Source organism: Psittacula echo (assembly GCF_963264785.1).
Source record: "Psittacula echo genome assembly, chromosome: 2".
Taxonomy (NCBI): Eukaryota; Metazoa; Chordata; class Aves; order Psittaciformes; family Psittacidae; genus Psittacula; species Psittacula echo.
Window position 1 is genome coordinate 45,977,544 of NC_137737.1, and position 23,976 is coordinate 46,001,519.

At 40.6% G+C, this 23,976-nt stretch overlaps 1 protein-coding gene across 8 annotated transcripts in view; it reads right to left on the minus strand.

Moving 5' to 3' along the window:
- The window catches only part of PARD3 (par-3 family cell polarity regulator), a gene marked incomplete at both ends in the record, with an annotated part of 466,908 nt that overhangs the window by 260,663 nt on the left and 182,269 nt on the right, over positions 1-23,976 (minus strand). For 6 of the 8 annotated variants that reach the window (XM_080611293.1, XM_080611292.1, XM_080611290.1 and 3 more), the window contains 2 exons: positions 1,288-1,419; positions 21,784-21,962. In XM_080611293.1, coding sequence (XP_080467419.1) covers positions 1,288-1,419; positions 21,784-21,962 — 311 coding nt within the window. The remainder of the gene's footprint in view (positions 1-1,287; positions 1,420-21,783; positions 21,963-23,976) is intronic. The other 2 variants (XM_080611294.1, XM_080611295.1) reach the window with 1 other exon arrangement.

Below are 23,976 nucleotides of genomic sequence, written 5' to 3' on the forward strand. Positions count from 1 at the left end.
CTCAAAAACCACCACCACAAACAAACAAAAAGCAGAAAAATTGCTCAAAAGAAAAATATTTGCAATTTCAGACTTCAGTCGGTAACAAATGTGCTTCCAGACTACCACTAGTGCCCAATTATTTACCTAATTGGTGAATAAATAGAACTAGTTAAGCTGTTCAGAGACCCAAATCAGCACAAAACTTATTATAGAACATCACATATTAAAATATTCATGTATCCGACATTTCATAAGATGAACACTATTAAGATTTCTAATCCAACTTCTTTTGCTGAGACAACAGTTTCATTAACTGCCATGGTGAAAATCTAATGAGGCATGGAAATATGCCTTGGAAACATCAAACAAGCAGAACCGTCACAGGAGATGCCTTCAGATCTGGGCATCAACTTTCATTTCAACATAGGCAAATACAGAGACAGCAGTTAAACCCATCCGCGCGAAATTCTTCTGTATAAAGTAAATTCTGGTTTGATGTCCCATGCAAACACAAAATTTGCACATTTATTTTCAATTCAAACCCTCGCTGTTTTCATGTCACACTGTACAAAGAAGAAAAATAAAGCAATAATCCTACATATGCACAATGCTGTATATGGGCTTCCTGTGTATTTCCAGTCTCCATAGTAAAGATGCATTTTCGTTATACATATGAGGCCACCTCTTGGAAAATTTCAGACACATACAAATACATAAAGTGACTGCTAGGTAATTTTAATTTCAGACCTCTTTAAACCTCTACTAGTTTATTAATAAATAAAAAGAAGCTGGAATTGTGCCAAAAAAGCCCAAGATCAAAAGCAGTATAAATGTACACTAAATAAATATATTAACTCTGATATATTAAAGATCACTGTCTTCAAATTTATAATTAATATGTGCTACAATGTTAAGAATAACAACCATTTATAAGTGCAGTACGAAAACTGACTGACATTGGCTATTCAATAGTAATATTATTAGCATTCAGTGGCAAAATGTTTATTCAAATAATGCCCTTAAATTAAAATAACCCTATTGGTATCAGTTGTGAAGAACAGCAGCACTTCACATACTATATAAATGTTTATGACTAAAAAATTAAATAATTTTCAGCTGTTCATTTCAGTCTTAACGCAGTTGTTTTGGAAGCAGAAGGAATCCCATATAAATTTAGTCAGCATACTGCTGGTGCTTGTATCATGCTTAGAGAGCCACTATCACATAGGAATACACTCCATAATAGCTTGGAGTAGCATAAAGATTAGATTGATAAAGTAATATATATATACACATATATATTACCTGTTCTTGCCTCTCCAGCCACTTGTCCACCATGGGATGACTGGCACTTAACGATGAACGAGCATTGTCTCTCTGAAACTGGTTAGACCAGCTATTAGTATCTCGTGGTAGGCTTCTGTAGTTTTCATCTTTCTAGTTTAAAAGAAACAAAAAGGTGTCTTATAAAAAACAACCAGTCCTTGCACATTAACAATGCAGCTGGTTATTAAATGAATACAAAAGGAAGACTGACAAAGGAGAATACAGGTCTGGCTGGACCCAAGGACATGATTGCCCAGCCATTCAATTGCAAGAGGTCCCCTTACTTAATGCCAGTGAAGCCCAACTAAAGACTTTGGTGGATTTGTAGCTCCTGCACCCACCTGTGCTTCACTACCTCTCTTTCTCCAACCTCAAACCTCCAGCGCATAGTCTTCCCAAGTATATACATACACTGCAAGGCTTTTGGAGCTCCCTGGTTTCATTCTCACCAAAAGCAAATGCACCATACAACATTCATACAGCATACGTACATTCAGTGACAGCTAAGGCCACTACATAATTTTCCCAAGTTGCTGTATGTAATCAATTTTACAATCACAGCTGTCTCACTGCTCCAGGTACTGTCCTTTAGGCCAGAACAGCATGCTATAGAGTTCAAAACTTGACTTTATTATTCCACATAATAATGTTTTGCTTGGTTTGCCTGAAGGTATACAAATACAGTCACATTTGTACAACAGCAGCAGATGGAGGTTGCACTGATGGAGATACATTTATCCCATTGAGACTGACATCTTTTTTTTTCTAAGTGATTAGTTTCTTTGCACATCTTTCTCACAAACTGCACAAATTCTTCAGCTTCTAAAGATTATTAGTCCTTACTCAGTCTGATCACTAAAAGCCAATAAAAACAGAGGCAGATCCTTAATGATAGGAGTTACCCTTAGCCCAAAGCCAAGGAATTACTGATAACTTACAGAGGTTCGTTACCTCCAATCGAAATAATATATGGAACTGAAATTCTGCTTAGCTTTTCAAAAGAAGATTACAAGTATACTTTAAGTATCCTTCCTCCAGAAGCAGAATATTTTTCCAGTCAATGTTTGTCTATCCTCATGTCAAATCAGATATCTATTTGTAAAATAGGATTGCAGTGCTACATATTTTGCTATAGTATGACTTCTAAGAATCTTGAGGATCTCTTTAAAAAAACCCACCCAAACACATTAGGATAGAACAGCATGCTATAGAGTTCAAAACTTGATTTTATTATTCCACATAATAACGTTTTGCTTGGTTTGCCTGAAGGTATACAAATACAGTCACATTTACAGTTGAAACCTTTTTTTTTTTCTTTGTATTCATAGCACACAGCAGATATTTGACCCTTTCTCAAATCAATACTTCATTCCATCAGCAAGAGTATTTCTCCCTTCCCTACTTGCTCTATCGATATTTCTTTGGCGTGGCACAGTATCAGTCCAAATTCTAAAATATGGACAGTAGCATCAATTCCCTTACAATTGTCCTTCACAACTTATTTCTGGTAAATGTATGACAGGCTTTGCTAGGAAATTCAGGTCTCAGTATAACTATGATATGTAGTACAATCTTCAAAAGCTTCCTGCGTGAGAGCAGTCTTTTCCCAGACATATCAAATTTAAGCTTTCTTAACTGATGACAACTTCTCTTGAAAGAGACTTCGTAGTATAAGACTTCCATTTCAAGAAGTTAAAAATTGAACTCAACCAGCACAAGATAACCTTCTAAAAATATATCTGCAAAAAATAATCAGCCCAACAAATCAGCATCATAAATTAGTTTACCCTGCCACAAATCAGTAAGAACTTTGCGTCTTTCAGCAATGAAAAAAAATCAAGTTTTCCAGTTTGTTTAACCTCATAGCAAGCTAGAAACTTGCTTAATCTCTTGCTTAGAAAGGGACAGAGGAAGTCAGTCATTGCTTTGTACAACTGTTCCTTATCAGAGCCATAAAAGCCAGGAAACAGTGTGTAAAAATTGATTTTTTTTCCCGCTGCTTTTCTTATTTAATTCTTCTCTTAAGGTGACAGAGGTGGCACAGTTCCTATGAGCCAAAACAACAATTTTTCCTATTCAAAGTGGTGGTAAGTTCTAACAACAAAATCAAAATCTGACAAAGAAGTAACAAAAGATCATTTTATGCACAAAAAAACCCATGCAGTTGGCACATGAGTTACCGTCATCTAACAAGAACTCACTGACAGACCATCACCTACTCTGAATGAATAGAAATTTCTTCCTATGTAATGAAATGTTTTCTGCATTTCTGTACTTTGCATATCATTCGAATCTTTTATTGATTCCTGTTTATAACTTTCAATATAACTTTTAAAAAAGACATTTTACCTATGCTACACAAAAATCTCTCTCCACACAGAATCCATTACCCATGCACAAAAGTGCTTTGCAAAAACAAGAGAGAAAAAAGAAAGTTCATCAAGTTATGTGTTGTTCTTCAATCATTCAAACACTCAGCGATTTTTCTGACAGCAGAAGTAAACGCTGGAACGGTAGAAAGATGTGGTTCCTGTAACTTCTTGTGTTTTTCAGTGCTGCTCAGAGGCTCAAAATAGTGCTGTTATTGGAGTAGAGTAAATACTTTACCAGTGTTGCAGTCACACACAGAGTCATGTTGGTATTAGGCAAACAATGAAACATTAGAAAAACAACTGGCCACAGACACGTTCTCTCCTTCTTTCTTTGCCATTGCTTTTTGGCAAACAGTACCCCATGGGTGATAGCACAGGCACAAACACTACGCTAAGCCAGGAGCAGAGAAACTAGCACTTTCAACACTGCTCCGACGGTCCTTCTTGCAGATCGCCACACAACAAAACCGTAAGATGCAGCTGGTGACCTGGAACCCCATCTATGCAGGCATCTCCATTACTGCTACTGCCAAATCTAATTCAAAGGTAGAAGTGGTGATAAACTAGAGAGGTGGAGGTGAAAAACACATGGCTGCGCCTTGAACATCGGGATTTACTGAGCCATCCGTCACTTTGCTTGCTATTTAAATTATACATATATATATAATATATATATTATATATATAAATTATACACATATATACATATATATAAGTTTTGGGGTTTTTTTAATATGTAAGTGTTAACCTAGAAATCTTTACTTCTATTCAGCATAATCTAGCATTAGATCTAACACATGCTCCAAACATCCGACTGGAAAAGGTGTGTGTTGCTTTTAACTTCAATACCATAAAGAAAAAGATTTCATGGTACAGAAGCCATCAGGGTCACACAGGGAATTCTCATTTCTTCTGGAACTGCAGCTGTAAGCTCTCCTGGGACCAGGGCTGACATGTATCATCATTTACAATTAAATGCTCGAATTTTTATAAGAAAAGAAAAGTTTCTTTCCCAAACATCTCTGGGGACCACGAGCTATGTCAGCTTTATCATGTTTGAAATGGAAATTGATCAATATAACACCAAAAGTGCCAGGTCACAGTATCACCACTGCACTTAACAGCAGTATTTTGCAGTATTTTTAATGAAGACACATAATCTAACACCTTAAGATTTAGTTCGGCATGGTGTTCCTGTGGAGCTTTGCTGGAGGGCTGGGTGAAAGGGGACAGAAGAAATAGTTTTAATTTCAGATGATTTGCAATATATAATAAGCTCCTCATCAAAGACATTGCAGCTTGTAGATGAAATGATGGATTAGAATGATCTGTGTATTTGAATTAATAGCTGTCAGGGCATAAATTCATTCATGACTTTAACCCACAGCTGTACTCCTACAGACCCTCAGCGTCACTAACCCACGCAAAACATCCTCCACACAGTACAATGACAGTTTCGCATCTGTCTGCCACTAGGCCACTTTACAGTAGTAAAGAAATTGGGGGGTTCTGTTTGTTTTGATCTCCTGTGTGGTTACTGTAACGTGTGGAAAATTTGGGTGGTTTTTTTTTTAATACTATATAGCAGGATTAAAACAGACTGAGGACCTCTTCAACATAATTCTCTGGAAGGAGATACAAAAACATAAACAAAGTTTTTACTTTAATTATTTCTACAGCAAATTGTCCACCTCTCATTTAGGATTTTCACTAACACTGCACTGACTTTCTTTTACTGTCCATTCTTTTTTCACTGTGCACTTTGGTAAAAGCTTCTCACTTGCTTGGGTTTGATTCCTTGTGATGGCCTCAGACTGAGATAGGATTTGTCCATGTTGATGAGAGATGAGATTTCATTTAATCTTAGGAGGTTATAATTTCATTTGACTCCAGGCAAATGCATGTCTACAAGTGTATTTATTATTGTTGAATCACTATAAAGTCTGCTCTTCCTTCTTTTTATGCTCCACTATGTCCATGTTAGATCCTAAACAGTCTTTGAAAGTTTGTTATCACTCTCAGATGGGTTGCTAAATACTGTAATTAACAAAACATTCATATAGTTTATGAATGGGGGGCTTTTATTTATTATGTAAATACCTCTCTGACTGATGCAAACATCTGTTCATAAATGCAGAAGTATACACATATACACATTTTCTATGGTGTCTGAAGGTCTAGTGAACAGATTCCTGGATTTTTTTTTAGTTGATTGGTTGTGGGGTTTCTTTAACTAGACTTTAGACTGTCCTGGGTTCAGCAGTAGCAGTCATTTTTCTCCTTCTCAGTAGCCGGTCCAGGGCTGTCTTTTCAATTTTAGTCTGAGAACAATGCTGATAACACACCAACGTTTTAGTTGTTGCTAAGTAATGCTTTCCTCGATTAAGGACTTTTCAGTCTCCTGCTCTGCCAGTGAGGAGGGGCATAAGAAGCTGGCAGGAAGCAGAAACAGGCCACCTGACCCAAACTAGCCAAACGAGTATTCCATACCACAGCACGTCATGCCCAGTATATAAACTGAGGGGAGTCACCTGTAAGGCCCAGATTGCTGCTCGGGTCAGACTGGGTATCGGTCAGCAGGTGGTGAGCAATTATATTGTGCATCACCTGTGTTTATTGGGTTTTTTCCCCTTTTCCCTCTTAGCTTTATAATCTCTCCCTTTGTTATTTGCCTTATCGTTATTATTATTAGTGGTAGTATTTTTTTATGGTACCTTAGCTACTGGACTGTTCTTATTTCAACCTGTGGGATTTACATTCTTTTGATTCAGTCAGCTGATCGGAGCTAGCCCAGCTAGAGCCGGAGCCGGGACGCTTCAGCGACCACGAGGTTCAGCAGAGATTAGGAAAATCAGAGGGGATAGCGCAGAGACATCGCGATTCCCGACATCTCCCGATCCCCGAAGCCCCAGCAGCCCTTGCGAGAGAGCGGCTGACGTGGCAGGGGGCGTTCCCACGGTAACGGCGACCGCACCCCTGCCCCTTGCCTTGAAAGAGCCTTTGGGAGGGCAGCGACCGGTCACTGCCCACCGGGCGCAGGGAGGAACAAGCAGGTCGTGTTGTGGACTCTGTTGCTGGTGTCCCAGACTGCTGACCAATATGGTCGCCTCCAGAAGGAGAGCTTGCAGTAAGGAGACTGTAGCAACTCAGACAGAGATCCCGTCCCAAACCGTGGCTGTTCAGGTCTCTGGCTGCAGGGAGTGCCAGAGCCTGCTGGCTGCCGAGGGAGGGAGGCCAGCATTCCACCTGCGTGAGGTGTGAGCAGGTAGAAGATCTGCTTAGCTTGGTGGCAGAACTTAAGGAGGAGGTCGAGACGCTGAGGACCATCAGGGAGTGTGAAAGGGAGATCGACTGGTGGAGTAACTCCCTGGCGTGCCAGCCAGAACGGTTCCAGGGAGATACCCCCCAAAAGGGGATGGACCCCCTGTCCTCTCAGACAGAGGGGGATGACCCGAGACAGCCCCTGCCCTGTAGCTGTCGTGCAGAGATAAGGGACCAAAAAGACAATGAGGGCTGGAAGAGAGTTCCAGTTCGGAACCGTGGGCAACCCTCCTCCCTTCCTGCCCTGCTTCCCCAGGTGCCCCTCAGTAATAGGTTTGAGGCCCTGGATCTTGATGGAGAGGTAAGTGAGGATGTGGTGCAAGACCCGCCTACAAGGTCACATAGGAAAAGGCGGTCGACTTCACGACTCAAGACTGCCTCTGACAAGAAAGAAAGAAAAGTCATTGCTGTAGGCGATTCCCTTCTGAGAGGAACAGAGGGCCCGATATGCAGAGTTGACCCTCATCATAGGGAAGTGTGTAGTCTGCCTGGAGCCCGGATCAGGGATATCACCAGGGTGCTCCCCAGCCTGGTGCACCCGACAGACTCCTACCCGCTGCTGGTCTTCCAGACAGGTGGGGGGGAAGCTGCTTCCCGCAGTCTGAGGGGGATGAAGAAAGACTACAGGGCCTTGGGGCGGATGGTGAAAGAGTCTGGGGCTCAAGTGATCTTCTCCTCACTTCTTCCATCTTCCGGTGATGATGTGGGATTGAATGGGAAAATTCAGTCCGTAAACAATTGGCTACGAGACTGGTGCTGCAGGCAGGGCTTTGGGTTCTTTGATAACAGCTGGTTTTATAAGGCTCCAGTCCGGATGATGGCACGTGGGAAAGGTTTAACTCACAGAGGCAAAAGGATGCTGGGGCATGAATTAGCAGGGCTCATTTGGAGAGCTTTAAACTAGATTCGAAGGGGGATGGGGTTGTAACTGGGCTTGCCCCAGTGGGGCAGCACTCTAGGATTGATGAAGACTGGGAGGCCTCCTATAATCCTAGGGTGAAATTGGTGAGCTCAGCTCCCTCCTTGAAATGCCTATACACCAATGCGTGCAGCATGGGAAATAAGCAGAAGGAGTTGGAGACCTGTGTTAAGTCAGGAGATTATGATCTGGTGGCAATTACAGAGACGTGGTGGGACAGCTCACATGACTGGAATATACTCATGGAGGGCTATGTCCTTTTCAGGAAAGACAGGCCAGCCAGGCGGGGTGGTGGGGTTGCTCTTTATGTGCAAGAGCAGCTGCAATGTACTGAGCTCTGTCCAGGAACAGGGGATGAGCGAGTTGAGAGTCTGTGGGTGAGAATTAAGGGGCAGGCTGGCAGGGCTGATACTGTTGTGGGCGTCTGTTACAGGTCACCAGATCAGGGTGAGGAAGTTGACGAGGCCTTCTACAGGCAGCTGAGAGCGGCCTCACAGTCACAGGCCGTGGTTGTTGTGGGGGATTTTAACTTCCCTGATGTTTGTTGGAAGGACTACACAGCAACCCAGCCACAGTCCAGGAGGTTCCTCCAGTGCATGGATGATAACTTCCTCATCCAAATGGTGGATCAGCCAACCAGGAGAGGAGCGCTGCTGGATCTCATCCTCACTAACAAGGAGGGGCTGGTCGAAGCAGTAAAGGTTGAGGGCTGCCTTGGTTGCAGCGACCACGAGATGGTGGAATTCAGGATCTTGTGTGGTAGGGCCAGTACAATAGCAAGTAGAATTGCAACCCTGGACTTCAGCAGGGCAAACTTTGGCCTTTTCAAGCAATTGCTAGGGGAAATCCCATGGGCAAGGCTGTTTGAAGGTAAAGGGGTCCAAGATAGTTGGTTGACATTCAAGAATTGCTTATTCCAAGCTCAAGAGCAAAGCATCCCGACACGTAGGAAGTCAAGAAAGAGGGCCAGGAGACCTGCGTGGCTAAATAAGGAACTGCTGGGTATGCTCAAGTGGAAGAGAAGAGTTTATAGGTCATGGAAGGAGGGGCTGGCCACTCGGGAGGAATATAAGGCTGCTGCTAGAGGATGTAGGAAGGCAGCTAGGATGGCTAAGGCCTCCTTAGAATTAAATCTGGCCAGAGGGGTCAAGGACAACAGAAAGAGCTTTTTCAAATACATAGCTGATAAAACTAACACCAGAGGCAAGGTTGGCCCACTGGTGAACGGGATGGGTGCCCTGGTGACAGAAGATACAGAGATGGCAGAGTTATTGAATGCCTTCTTTGTCTCAGTCTACTCTGCCGGAGGCAGTCCTGATGAGCCCTGTACTCCTGAGACCTCAGATGAAGTCAGGTCAAGGGAGCAGTTTGCCTTAGTCGACGAGGAATGGGTTAGGGACCAGTTGAGCAATCTGGACATCCATAAATCCATGGGTCCAGATGGGATGCACCCGCGGGTGCTGAGGGAACTGGCGGAAGTCATTGCTAGACCACTCTCCATCATCTTTACCAAGTCTTGGGAAACGGGAGAGGTGCCTGAGGACTGGAGGAAAGCAAATGTCACTCCAGTCTTCAAAAAGGGCAAGAAGGAGGACCCGGGTAACTATAGACCGGTCAGCCTCACCTCCATCCCTGGGAAAGTGATGGAACACCTTATCCTTGATGCCATCTTAAGGCATGTCAAGGATAAGAGGGTTATGAGGGGCAGTCAACATGGCTTTACCAAGGGGAAGTCATGCTTGACCAATCTCATAGCCTTTTATGAGGAAATAACATTGTGGATGGAAGATGGCAGAGCGGTGGATGTGGTCTACCTTGACTTCAGCAAAGCATTTGACACAGTCTCCCACAGCATCCTCATAGCTAAATTGAGGAAGTGTGGCCTGGATGATCAGGTAGTGAGGTGGACTGCAAACTGGCTGAAGGAGAGAAGCCAGAGAGTTGTAGTCTATGGGGCGGAGTCTAGTTGGAGGCCTGTATCTAGTGGAGTGCCTCAAGGGTCCGTACTGGGACCAGTATTATTTAATATATTCATCAATGATTTAGATGAGGGAATTGAGTGTACTGTCAGCAAGTTTGCTGATGACACTAAGCTGGGAGGAGTGGCTGACACGCCAGAAGGCTGTGCTGCCATCCAGCGAGACCTGGACAGGCTGGAGAGTTGGGCAGGGAGTAACTTGATGAAATATAACAAGGGAAAGTGTAGAGTCCTGCATCTGGGCAGGAACAACCCCAGGTTCCAATATAGGTTGGGGAACGACCTGTTAGAGAGTAGTGTAGGGGAGAGGGACCTGGGGGTCCTAGTGGATGGCAGGATGACCATGAGCCAACACTGTGCCCTTGTGGCCAAGAAGGCCAATGGCATCCTGGGGTGTATTAGAAGGGGGGTGGTCAGTAGGTCGAGAGAGGTCCTCCTTCCCCTCTACTCTGCCCTGGTGAGACCACATCTGGAATATTGTGTCCAGTTCTGGGCCCCTCAGTTCAAGAAGGACAGGAAACTGCTGGAGAGAGTCCAGCGCAGGGCAACTAAGATGATTAAGGGAGTGGAGCATCTCCCTTATGAGGAAAGGCTGAGGGAGCTGGGTCTCTATAGTTTGGAGAAGAGGAGACTGCGGGGGGACCTTATTAGTGTATATAAATATATAAAGGGGGAGTGTCACGAGGATGGAGCCAGGCTCTTCTCAGTGGCAAACAATGATAGGACAAGGGGTAATGGGTATAAACTGGAACACAAGAGGTTCCACTTAAACTTGAGAAGAAACTTCTTCTCAGTGAGGGTGACAGAACATTGGAACAGGCTGCCCAGGGAGGTTGTGGAGTCTCCTTCTCTGGAGACATTCAAAACCCGCCTGGACACATTCCTGTGTAACCTTATCTAGGTGTTCCTACTCCAGCAGGGGGATTGGACTAGATGATCTTTTGAGGTCCCTTCCAATCTCTAACATACTGTGATACTGTGATACTGTGATTCTCTTTCCCATCCTGCCCAGAGGAGAGGGGACGGTGTGTGTGCGCGCATGTGTGAGTGAATGGCTGCACGTTGCTGAGTTATTGGCTGGGTTTAAATTATGACAAGACAAATAAATTAGGGATAAGACCAACTGGATGCCTATTCCTCATATTAAACTAATTAAAAAAAAAAAGGATAAAGGATGCACGAATAATGTCTATTTTAGAGGGAAAATACACATGGGCAATTAATTAACCCAACAGTGTGAATAAATGGAAAATCCCCTTGGTAAAAAAAATCCACCTTCTTACACAGAGGTCAGATTTGGAACTGTTCTCTCTATTCAACAGCAGCTTTTTAACAAGAAAGAGTACCAAATTTCAACAGTTTACCTTGAAATCAATTGTACTGGTCACTCTTTATAAATACCCATCTCTCTTAGGAAACTGACACTACTGCTTAGGCAAGCTTTCTTTTCCCCTCAGTAGATTCAGTTTACTTTATCATTCTACAGTTTCAGGTCACAGTTTGCTTTCTTCTGAGGTGTATTGAAGAACAAGCTCCCAACAGTCACAATAATCCAGATACAGCACAGCCATCTAACACATATAAGAAGGAGCAGTATCCAGTCCCCAAGTATCTGGATTCTCTGCTCTTAAGCCATTCTCCTAGGAGTAAAGTAAAAGCCGACTTCCACATTAAAGAATTACCTCAGCTTTGCACCTCCTCTCAGCTCTGACCCAGAACATGGGTCGTTTCCAGCAACTTGTACAAACTGTCTTAGGATGCAGAAGATGCAAATCTAATAGTCTAATAAAGAACTTGCATTCCCTATTTATGATGAAAGTAGATAAAAAGAATCACCACTCTGTAGTCATTTCAACGTTTTCAGAAAGACTTGTCTTTAGAAATGATCCTCTTTATAGCTCCGTAAGCAGAATTAATGTATCATGCATGGACAATAGCTCATTAAAAAAGCAATTGAAAAGCCAGTGTTCTGCTTAAGTTCTATCACCTTATGCTCAGAAACTTCCAGAGTTGTTCAATTCCGATTCATATACACTATGTTCTCTTTTGATTGACAAGCAAGGCCTGACCTTAAAAAAGCAATAACTAGGGGACAGTTTTCAGTGCATGCTGTGTATATATAAATATTTAGCGTCAAAGAATATGGGCTAAATTACGTAAATAAAAACCATGAGACTGCCTATCCAAAACATTCTGTTGACCTCTCTTGTTTACAAAGGAAAAATCAAAAATGTCATGATCTTTGCAAGTATACATGCAAAGCCAGAAATTACAAGGCAGTGTACATTGTTATTTCTCAGACTGAGGGACAGGAAAGAAGCTGCTTCTTCCATTCACTCTTATTAATCTCAAAATAAAACAAGAGATAATGCAAAACAAGCCAAATAACATACAGCAGTTGATATTCCATATGTATAATTCAGAAGCTGGATTTTATTTCTGTAAGCTTAACTAAAAAGGCTTTCCACAGTTTCATTTTAAAGAAAAATAAATTAAGCAGTTCACTTAGAATGTTATGAAGCTACAGTACTGATTCCCCTACACATTATACTTAGACACCAGTTTCCCCTTCCACTACTTTTCACTAAATTGAAATATGTTTTTTTGCTGCACCGCTTTAGAGGCCTCTAAAGAGTTTCTGCGTCTATCCAGATTCATATATGGATCTATATGGCTATGTGTTTAAATGCAATAATATAATTATGCACAATACTGCCACTTTCACCAGATGTTTGCTTTTGCAGCCAAATTTCAAAGTGCTTCATGTTCAATTTGGATTTAGATGAAATACAATTTGTAAACTTGGGGGTTTTTATTTTAAATGTCGACATCCCTTTATTTGATTCCTTGGGAGAGCCAAGAAATTAATTTGCAGGAGGGAAAAAAAAAGCTGATAATGAATTAATTTTGAAAGTATGCTCTGAATATCAGATTTAACAAATAGAATGTTAATACTAAATATATTTGGGAAGCTAAGGAAAGCAGAAACAAGGGGGTACAGGAAACTTCACAAGGATCTTATATTTAGATCTTTAAATTAATAATATCTTATAAACCACCAGGAGTACTCATTTAAGTGTTGGGCATATGCTTTCAGATGGCCATAGCTCTAAAATTGTGCAAGTGGCTGCTTATACATTTAGAAACTTACATCTGCAGTGATGAAATGAAGAAAGCAGGCCAGGGCATAAGGAAACCATCCTGCCTTCTTGGGCTAACTAAACATCTCCCCCCTTCCCCCCTTTCTTCATTACTTTTACAAGCATGGAGAAGAGCAGTGAGTTAAGGTCAGAAGCACAAAGGCACGCCCCAAACCCATGGCAAGCGGCTGTGCCTTCATGTGCTGCCAGCCAGCCACTCGTCCCCTCTGCCAGTCCTTACCCAAACCACTGCCTGCCTCCATATCTAACAGCACAGACAGGGAACCCCGCAAGGCTCCAGCAGAGCATCCACCCCATGCCACCTACAAACTCATTTCAGACCTTGGCGAGAATCCCTCCTGCAGCCTTTGGGGAAAGGCCCAAATAGGTACCAGACAGGTGGCTTGTAGCAGCTTGTCTTCCTTTTATCTAAAGTTTACAGCAGAACAGTCACCTTCGGCTCCTTGCAGTCTCATGGGCCCTTCTCACACTGAACAGCTTCCCGTCATGCTCCACCTTATGGCTTTAGCTTTTATCCAGATTTCTTTTATTTCATGTGCTCATCAGGCAATGCTTTTAAGTTGGACATCTGTATACAGGAGCTGAAGAGCTCATTTGTAGAGACAATAAAACTGGGTGGGGTAGCACAGAATGATCATCGCTTTTCCATCAGGCTGTGAAACAAAGCCAAACTAAGTGACATCTGTTTCAGCCTCAAATTTAGTCATAATAGAAATAAGCCTAGAAGGTGACTAGATGTTCCTGTTTTGAAATCCTGTATTTACTAGAGATGAATTTACCCATTAATGAAAGCTCACCACCTCCTCCTCTGCCATTCTTCCTACAGGTTAGTTCCACATAAGGCTCTGCATTTTATCCTGAGACTACTTTGCCTGGTTGTCTTTCCTTGTCTTATTGTGTAACTTATTGCAAGATTTATAATAGAACAAATACAGCAAAAAAGACTGAAATAATTACTATTTAAACCATGCAGACTCATGTCAGAACACTGTAGGGAAGGCACAGACTGCAACCTGAACTGTACTTTAAATTTGTTTTTCTTCCTAGCACATTCAGCCAAAATGCAAGCGTGCTTTGCACCAAGACACAACTTTGATAATATGAAAACAAGACAGACAAATATTTAAATCTGCAGAAGCTCTTGAAACACAAGTGTTTCTGTAAAGGCACAGTTGTGTGTTACAACTAAATAGATGAAAGGTAAAAATGCAAATCCAACTATTTCCAGTAAAATACATGTGTTTCTAAACTTAAAATAAAACCGCTAAACCTGAACATCCAACTTTTTCTTTTTCAATTTTCTTTTTTTTTTTTTTTAATTTAATTTAAACCTACTCTTTCAATCCCAGAGTTTTTCACCCTCAAACCCAGGGAGAACTGCAAGAACATAAAAACAAGAGTAATAAAGAAATTGATATGAGCATTTGAACACGGGAATGTGCACAGTTCACATTCACTTGGATGAATGGCAGAGGAAAAGTCAGCAATTTGTTAGAATTTCAACTACTACATACAAGATACTTGAGAACTTTGTTTTCAGTGTAGCCTTCATCGTCTCTCAGAGGGAGGTGTTGTACACTGTCTTTACTGAAGTGAAAGACAACCAACCTGTGCACATTCTACCACTCCTTTATCACCACTAGGGACTTACTCATCCAGAACTTCCTTGGCACTCCCAGTTCATGATACAGCACCACATCACCTCACCTATGGATCAAACATTGCTCATCCAGACATTGCTCACCTATCACACAGAGCAATGTGACAGCACAACACTGGGAGAAAAATACGCGTTCCTTCTGCACTACTGATAGAAAACAAAGATTGAGAGTGACCAACAGAATTGCTCAGCCTCTGAGTAGAAGTGGTAAGAAAGCCATCAGCTCCCAGCTCTCTCTAGTATCTTGCACAAATGATCTGTCGCTTTTGGAGGACAGAGAGGAAATCTGATAGATGAGCTCCAACAGATGAACAGCTCGGAGCAAAAAGAGATAAAACAACAGAAGAGATGGAGAAAATCACACCTTCACTTTGGATTCGTTGGCTTTGTTGTTGGGTTTTCCCCTGCTTCTTAACACATTTGATCAACACTGAGTTTTGGATGCAAACAGCTGTATCCTGTCCGTGTGCTCAGCAAACGTATTAGCACAGCATCAAGTGATGGATATTGGCTGTTATCTCTTCATGCACTAGGGAAGGATTTTTCACTTTAGGCCTCTCATTCTGTCCTGGGTTCAGCAGTAGCAGTCACTTTTTCTGCTTCTTAGTAGCTGGTGCAGCACTGTTTTTTTGACTTTTGGCCTGGGGACAGTACTGCTAAAACCGATGTTTTTAGTTGCTGGTCAGAATGTTTACCCTGACCAAGGACTCTGTGAGTCTCAAGCTCTGCCAGGGAGGAGGGGAAGCCGGGAGGAAGCAGGGACAGGACACCTGACCCAAACTAGCCAAAGAGGTATTCCATACCACAGCACGACATGCCCAGAGATGTACCTGGGAGTTATCCGAAAGGGCACTCTCTGCTCAGTTGGGCTCATTTTTCGGCAGGTGGTATCGTACTCTCTTCCCTTGTTATTTCTCTTATCATTATTATTATTGGTGGTAGCAGTAGTGATTTGTATTATATCTTAGTTACTGGACTGTTCTTATCTCAACCCGTGGGAGTTACGTTCTTTCGCTTCTCCTCCCCATCCCTCCAGGAGAGGACAGGGGGAGCAGAAACTGCGTGGCTGACTTGCTTAAACCACGACACATTCCCAACCTGCTGCTGATGTTAAGAAATACTGTATTTGTTTTCACATTTTGAAAGTCAGGAATTTTGAGTTCTTTCACAGAGATTTTATTTTTTATTGCACTAAAGTTTCACTAGCTGCACTGCTGAAGAAAGTCAGACTCTCCTTCATGGTATCCAGTGAAAGCACAACAGCAAATAAGCATATAAAGAAATACAAGTTATACTATCAAAACATAAGAAACAGCTTTCATACTATTAGAGTGATCAAACACTAGAAGAGGTTGCCCAGAAAGGTTGTGCAGCCTCTGTCCTTGGAGATATACATACTCAAAACCCAGCTGGACACAGACCTGAGTAACCTGCTCTCATTGACCCTGCTTTGACCAGAAAGGTTGGACTAGAGGCCTCCCAGAGGTACCTTCTAATCTCAGCTGTTCTGTGATTCCATGAAAGTCATGAATTTTACACACTACCCAGGACAAAAATAACACATATGATTTTTATTTTATATTGTGCTCTGTTTGGGTACGATTCCTGTACACTATTTCGTCATCACATGACAACCTGCCAGCAGTGAGTTATTATTACACAGAAACTGATGTATGTAAATTTGGGGGTTTAAATTTTCATTAATCTATCTCTTATAATAACATTTTCTGCATTAAAACACTCTGTTTCGTCACCTGTGGATAACACACTCATTCTCCCTTCCTCTCAGTCTACATGAAATTACATGTGAAATGACAAAAATTGTGACTGTCTCACTGAAAAAGGCCCTGCTTCAATGAACCTGGATGAAGTTCCTTCAGAACCTTTGTTTAAAATATTGCATTTTTATTTTGAAAGCAGAAAGCTGCATTCATTATGTGGGAGGGTTTAAAACCTATCATGACAAAGTTGCCAGGCTCTTTGCATTTACCATGTACTTCTCCTTAGCTGATTCTGTTGTATTACAGCACTTTAACAACATTGTTCATCTGGTACATGCTACTTCCCTTCTGCAGGAGTACAAACCAGAGGTTCCCAAGAAACATTAGCAACACTTCAGTCTCTTGTTCCCAGAATGATGCTCAGCCTTTTAGTCCAGTCTTCCCTCATCAATTTAATTGATTTACACTGTGCAATTCAGACTCCCTGGCTGTAAAATGACACTAATACAGAGTTATAATACAGGGCTCTAGAATCTTCTGAATTACAATCTATTGAAACACCATGCCATGGTGACAGTGACAAAGCAAACTTCACTAAGCTGTTTTTAAATAGACTCAAGTCTAAACTAAACTAATTTTCACTTTAAGTCTGAATTTGACACTGACACACCATTATTGTTGAAGCTTTTCATATAATGCATGCATACTTTTCTCCTATCTAGACACATTTCATTAGAGAAGTATTCTTTTCATTCTGTTTACAAAGAGGATTAGAAAGCATTGCGTCTTTCACATAAATATAAAAACCTACAATCCAGCAGTTTTGTACTCAATCAGTCTCCACCCATAGGAACAGCAAAATACCTGCAAGAAGAGATTTGTTCTTCACAGGTAAGGGATTTGACACTAGATGAGACTTAGATCACTTCCATGCAGTTTCAAATTCTTCCTCTGCAGTTTATACAGCCTAAAAAGACTAGGTTTCCAAGTAGGAAGAAAGTATACCCTAAGAATAGTTATTCCTACAAGGCTTGTCTATTTTGAACCTGAAAATACATATGTGGGTGAACCTATTTAAGAACAAACAACCAAAAAACATGGCTGCTGACTAAATGGAAAAGGCAAAAAGAGAAGGGGAAAAAAATTAAAAATGATGTGCCAGATACACTCAGCTACGTGTTTGCTGTTACTGATCCACCCCGCAGAGCGCATTGCATGCCATTTGCTTTGCTCCAGGTGGGTGAACCCAGGAATGAGAGGCACAGAAGCCCATGCACAATCTTTTTTCTCTTTCATTGCTCTCTTTTGAGCTCTTGTTCTTACTGTACATTGTCACTTTATTCTGCTGTACCAATGCTGTTATCTCTGATGCAACAATATATGAATCAAATTCAGAGAAGTCACAATGGAAAGTTTTTCATAAACCGGTTAGCCATGGCATATCCCCGTATTAAGCAAGGAAGGTTAACTAGATAAGCTTTGTGTCTTTCAGAGAAGCAGGATCAAAGCAGATAGCTAATTTGTAATGATATACAATTCATCACCACAAATGGAGATGCAAATTTTAAAAAAAATACACTGAAAATATATGGGATAAGTAATTTACAGTTATTATAAGATGCAACATGTCTGGGTGGCTGTCTTTATATTCTTCCAATACAATAACACAAACATCTAAGGGAAAAGAAAGGTAATTTTCATTAATGCAGCTCACACCTATTAAGGGCAGCTAGTTATGCCAATAGGCTTTGGTACTTTCATTAAAAATGTGATTCAAATTAAGACTATCAAAAAAACATTTTACTGCAGTGGAAAAAAAGCGCATATGATATGCTTCAGTTGCATACAATCTGTTCAGCTGTAGAGTTCAACACAATTCAAACAAAATTACAGCTTGAAAATCAGGTATCACCACAGGCCTTCAAGAAGGTATTTTTACTATGAGATTTCTTCTTGTTTCATTAGAATGGCTTAAGGAAGCAAAAGAGGATTAAGTCAAGCCATGAGTCACCAGGTAATACAGATACATCTCTCATACACACAAAAGTATCTGAAAGTGCTTTTACTATTCAGTCTAAGAAAAATGCCAATAAGTGAATTTACCTACTAAAGCTGCTGATAATCACGAGCCAATTTGGTGAATACTTGCACAGATGAGGAGACCTAATCATTTGGTTGAGACCACTCATGGGAAAGACACAGTAGGATGAGGTCAGGAGTTACTTAGCTGAATACAGTTCACAACATTATGATAACTTCTAAATAATCAATAATAAGTACTTTGGGACACAGAACATCTGGTTTCAAGTTGCTCTTACAAGTTAGTAACACAGAAACCAGAAATGATCGAGATTTCAATTCTAAGGAAACAGAGTGTATTGTGATATCCTGACAGTAGATATGACGTTTCTTTATGATGAGATGATATGAAAGATGGATGAGAGATCACATCCAGTTTAGTGCAAGGGTTTCATATCAAAACATCCTACTTACTGCAGTAGAAATGCATCTCAAGCTCAACACACTTTCAAATCCTTGCAAGACTTACTCAGGCTTCTTCACACCAAACTCTGTCCTTCTCTGGACATTCTCTTCTTTTCCTCATGTCCTGCTTCATCTACCCTAATAACTATAGGTATCACTACAGTTTCTTCGACAGGATCCTTCAAACATCCCACATTTTTCCCCCTCCCCAGTGCCCTTTTCCCTTTCTGTTTGCCCAGAAGTACTGGCATATGTCCTGGCTCCTCACAGCCTTTGGTGCATGGCAGCACTCCCACCCCTTCATTTCATCTCAAGTTGGGCATCTGCCCATTTTCCTGCCATTCCAAACTCTTCTTACCCAAAATGAAACAAATACCAATAAGGAGTCTTCTCTCGCTTGCCCCTGAGAAATAAATCCCTTCTGCCAGATACATGCAGTTTCCGTTTGCTAATTCCTCCAAAAATTGGAAAGGGTTTCTACCTGTCAATTATTTCTCTTTAGAGGTGACGGGCTGAAAGTAATGTCACTTCTTAGAGTCAGTAGGTGGATGAAGCTTTTGGCAACATTCCCAGAAACCCTTTTCTTGTTTCTGCAAGATACTGCTGGGGCAAAGTTGCTAATCTACAACTGTGCTGCAAATCTCAGCCCAAGAACATATGTTCTTGTGCTGTCAAGAAAGAGAACTGCAGTGAAAACATTACATAGTGCCAACCGCCCACAAAGATATATGGGTGCTCAAGCCCAATGCACTGAGCAGAAAATTAAGATTGTTCTCATTGCTTTGCTTGAAACGTCTGTGTCATCTATAATCAACGAAACAGTCTGGAACAAAGCACAGCCATCTCCTTTTGTTATCCGAGTAGCTGAAGAAAACAGCCTAACATAAAAAAAGTAGTGAGGACTTGTTACAGTCCAAATAACCAAAAAACATTTGTAAAAATGCAGTGTTAATACTTTGATAAATGATTGCTGGCAGATACTTCAAAAATGCACGTTTTAGAATAATACTACAAATGAAATTGCTGCTAGTATTTGGAAATGAGAGGAGAATTCTTAATATCCATTCCTAAGAGAAATAGGATTCACTATGAAATCTTGATTTACATGAAGAAATCAAAATGCTGAAAACTTGAAAAACCAGTCTAGCACAAATGAACTTGAGATTAATTCATAACATACGCTGCACAAGCAGTTATTATTTAATTCCAGTTCTCTATTAAAAATAGTGCATTAAGTGCTCTCCTTTACTCAAAGGACTGATGCATAGAGTGTGCAAAAATGGTAAAAGAAATTATCAGTATCTATTGTACTAACTAACCTATATTGATTCTTTTCCATCTCTTTGATTTAATGTTCTCTTGTGCCTTGCCTCCCATCGCTACATGAGATCATATGCATTCCCTTCCAGTTTGGTCACCATGCTCTAGTAGACATGAAATATTTTCATGAAAAGCAAGAGTAAGTAGGTGCTGAACAGCTAATGATGCAAAAAGACTAGTGTGAAAGATTTGCTGCTGTTCAATTCTCTCCAATTTCTCCTAACTTCAGACACTCAAAGAAATCTGATTATGCTATCTACGGCCCTTCATATCTATGCTTGTGGAGTAATGAAATGCAGTCTCATTAGGATTTCAGAAAAATTAACTGAAAATGTTAATACTTCAAACGGATTATATTACCATTTTTACTCTCCAAATCAGAATACTATAAAAGATATTTTTCAAAACAACATGCAGTTCTGTGCCACATCAGTACAAGTGACAGAAAACACACCATTACCTACCTGAAATCCTGATAAGCAGAGACCTAACAATACCATGTTAAACTGACACCTCTGTAAGAACATGGACCTCAGTACCTAGAAGTACTATGCTTTTAGAGATGTTTTTGAAATTACCGAAAACCCACTGAAGATAGTTGAGGTCATTAGCAGCATGTAAAAACTTCTTTATTTGGGGTGTGAGTCCTGGACGCAGTGTCTTAGTCTGTGTTAATACCACACAGAATAGCAATAAAGAAAAAAAATTAAATAGCTATAATAAACTGCATATTTTCCAAGAGGAATTTGTGCTGCGCAGTCAGAATGGTAACCAAAAGTGCAACTTTCTTCAAACATTACTCATTTCTATTGGAACATATACAGATGTTTTTCCTTTTAAGTCTGTCACAAGTTACCATCACAATTATGGGCAATGTCAGGGGCTGTACAAAACAGAATGTTTCTTCCATTTTTTTTAATAATGCATGGAGAAGAGAGCTTCCTGCTGACTTCTCGAGCTAATAATATAATTCACAAAGAGATACTGAAATCATATTTTAAAAATTAAGGAAAAAAACGCTCACTTTACATTTCACTGCTTACGTTTTAAGAATGTTATCAAGAAGAGAGAGCATTTGCAATTTGTATTTCGTATTACTTGACTAGTTCCTCAGAAAGTAAACACTGGCAATGCTGTGTCAGAAAGACAGACCAGACCAGCTGGCATGCAAATTATTCATTGACATTAGGACTTCTATGGAGATCAGAAAAATCATTATAGGCATGCCCTTTTTGCATTCAAAGAAAATGTGTGACAGCATTTAGGCCCTGCTTTGCAGAGTAATGAGCAATCAGAGCTTCAACTACAGTTAATGGCAAAAATCAAGTTTTTGGAGCCCCTGCTGTGGGCATCACTGAGAGCTTCCAAAGGGCAGAATACACATGCAACTAAAAACACTCCTCAGATAATGACGGAGTTTGGTGGACAAGGTCAGAAAATGCAAGTTTAAACCAAGAGCAGGTGAGAGAAGAATAAAATAATAATTCAAGATTCATGCACATTTGTCACTTATTGGATAAGGAGTGGGAAAGAAATATACCTTTCTTTCATGAGCACTGGGTACTCCAGGGGTGTTCTGCTTGAGAAAGCCTGCTGTTGTGGACCACCTTGTAGGGTTTTTCCGTGAAGGCTCTTCTGAAGAAAAATTTGTGTCACTTACAGAGGTTGAGAGGCCAATCAGTGCAGGGTCACTACTACGTCGGACATGAAGAGGCATATCTGAAGAATAAAACAGACAGTAAATAAACACTGACTAGATTTAAAATGCTTTTCACATAGGAAAAATATTTTTTCAAGCTCTGGATGGGTGGTTTTGACCAAATGTGGTTTCACAGAGTAAGGAATTACTGACCTCAGCATAGCTCCTCAAGGACAAGGCCTGTTTCCTCAAAACCACAGCCTTGCTGCTAGACCACACGAGGAGAAAATGAGGGCAAAACCTCAGCTCTTTGAACCTAGCACAGCTTGTTGGTTTTCCAAGTATAAACACAGCCTTGCTACTAGCTGTGGGTTGTGTAAAATTAAAAACCAGCATAAGCTTGAACAACTAGGAGTCTAAGGTGACTTACAGGTATTTTAAACAGCAAGTAGTCAAAGGCCTAAAGTCAACAACCTGGTAACAAAGAACTGGACTAGGATGACTGCCCATGGCAGGGGGGTTGGAACTAGATGATCTTAATCCTTTCCAACCCTAACTATTCTATGATTCTCTGATTCTATAACTTGTCCACCACTGCACTGCCACAGCTGCAGCACAGTCACTGCCAGGACAACATACAGCAAGAAGCTGCCTCTCTGCAGCAAAAGGCAGCCTCCTCACCTTCTAAATATATAAATATAAATATACTCTAAAATACACCTAAAACATACTCTCCATTTCTTCCTCAAAACTTACAGAACTGACTGTTTTCTATTCTGCATTCTTACTTTGCCTCTTCCTGACAGCTGAAACAAGACGTGTGCTGATTTATCTTGATTCTCTTAGCCTTCCAGCTGGCATGACTGACAGGAGAAAAATATTTTATTAGTAATAAACAATGCAGCAGGCAGGTAGACTGCAAGCAGAAAGAGATAGGGTTTTTTAATATATGTAGAGGTCAAATCCATTCTGGAAAGTTTGATGGCACATTACAGTTAGTTTCTCTTGAAATACAACTTAATTTTTTCCAATTTCATTTATTATCCTACAACAAGTATCCACACATCTATCGTCTCTTTGCCCAAACAGACTGCCTGTATTTGTGACCTCTTGGCACTCTCCCACTCAGTATCAGAATGGAGGGGATGTGATTTATCAGTTGTATTTCTCTTTAATGCTGCACTGGGAACCTTGAATGCAAATTGGGAAAGGAAAAGGTGAAAACTATAGCACTAAGCAGCAGAATCCGTGGCAAAGGCACGATGGGCAACAGCTGAGAATGAAACCCAGGACTATAATGGTTTGATGAAATGGTTCCCAAGGAAGATGAAGGTGCATGTCTCACAATACCAGCAGGAAAACATAATGAGGGGATTTTGTTAAATGACTGGTCTTAAGTTTTACAATATATTTATGTTAATACTAAGTATAATAATATTAAAGTAAGGACCCTTATTTTGCATGGCATTGTAACGACACTGAGAAATAGTAAGTCATGTACACAAAGAAAATGTGTGAGACTTTTTTTTTATCAATAGGACTCGTGCTGCTGAGATATGCACAAGTGTTAACATGACCAAACACCAAAACAGTCACTCTATTTTATGTTCATTCTGGTGAACAAGAATAACAAAGAATTAATGACTGTTTTTCCATCACATTTGTAGTATTCCTCTTTCCTTTGAAAAAAGAAAAATACTTTTTTTTTTTTTTCATTTTCATACCAAAGATATTCAGAAGAGTTAATTTCCAGCAAATAAAATATTTTCTTTTATAAATTATGTGTACACATATTTATACTTATACATATGTATATACATGTGTGTATAACGGAACTAGAAGTAATTAAAAGAATATTTTGGGAAAGATCACTTTAATTATGCAGAAAAGTATTTACGGTCTGAGTCAACTCTACTGAGATTTTGATTACTCAGTATATACTCATAAATGCATAATAGAGGGTTTTTCTTTGATTGCCTTGTCTTCAACTACTTCAAGTTTCATGAAGCAGCTGAGGGTAAAGCCTCTCATTTCCCCTTAGATGGCAAACATAATAACAGTGCACTATCAAATCGCAAGAGATCTCTGTAACAA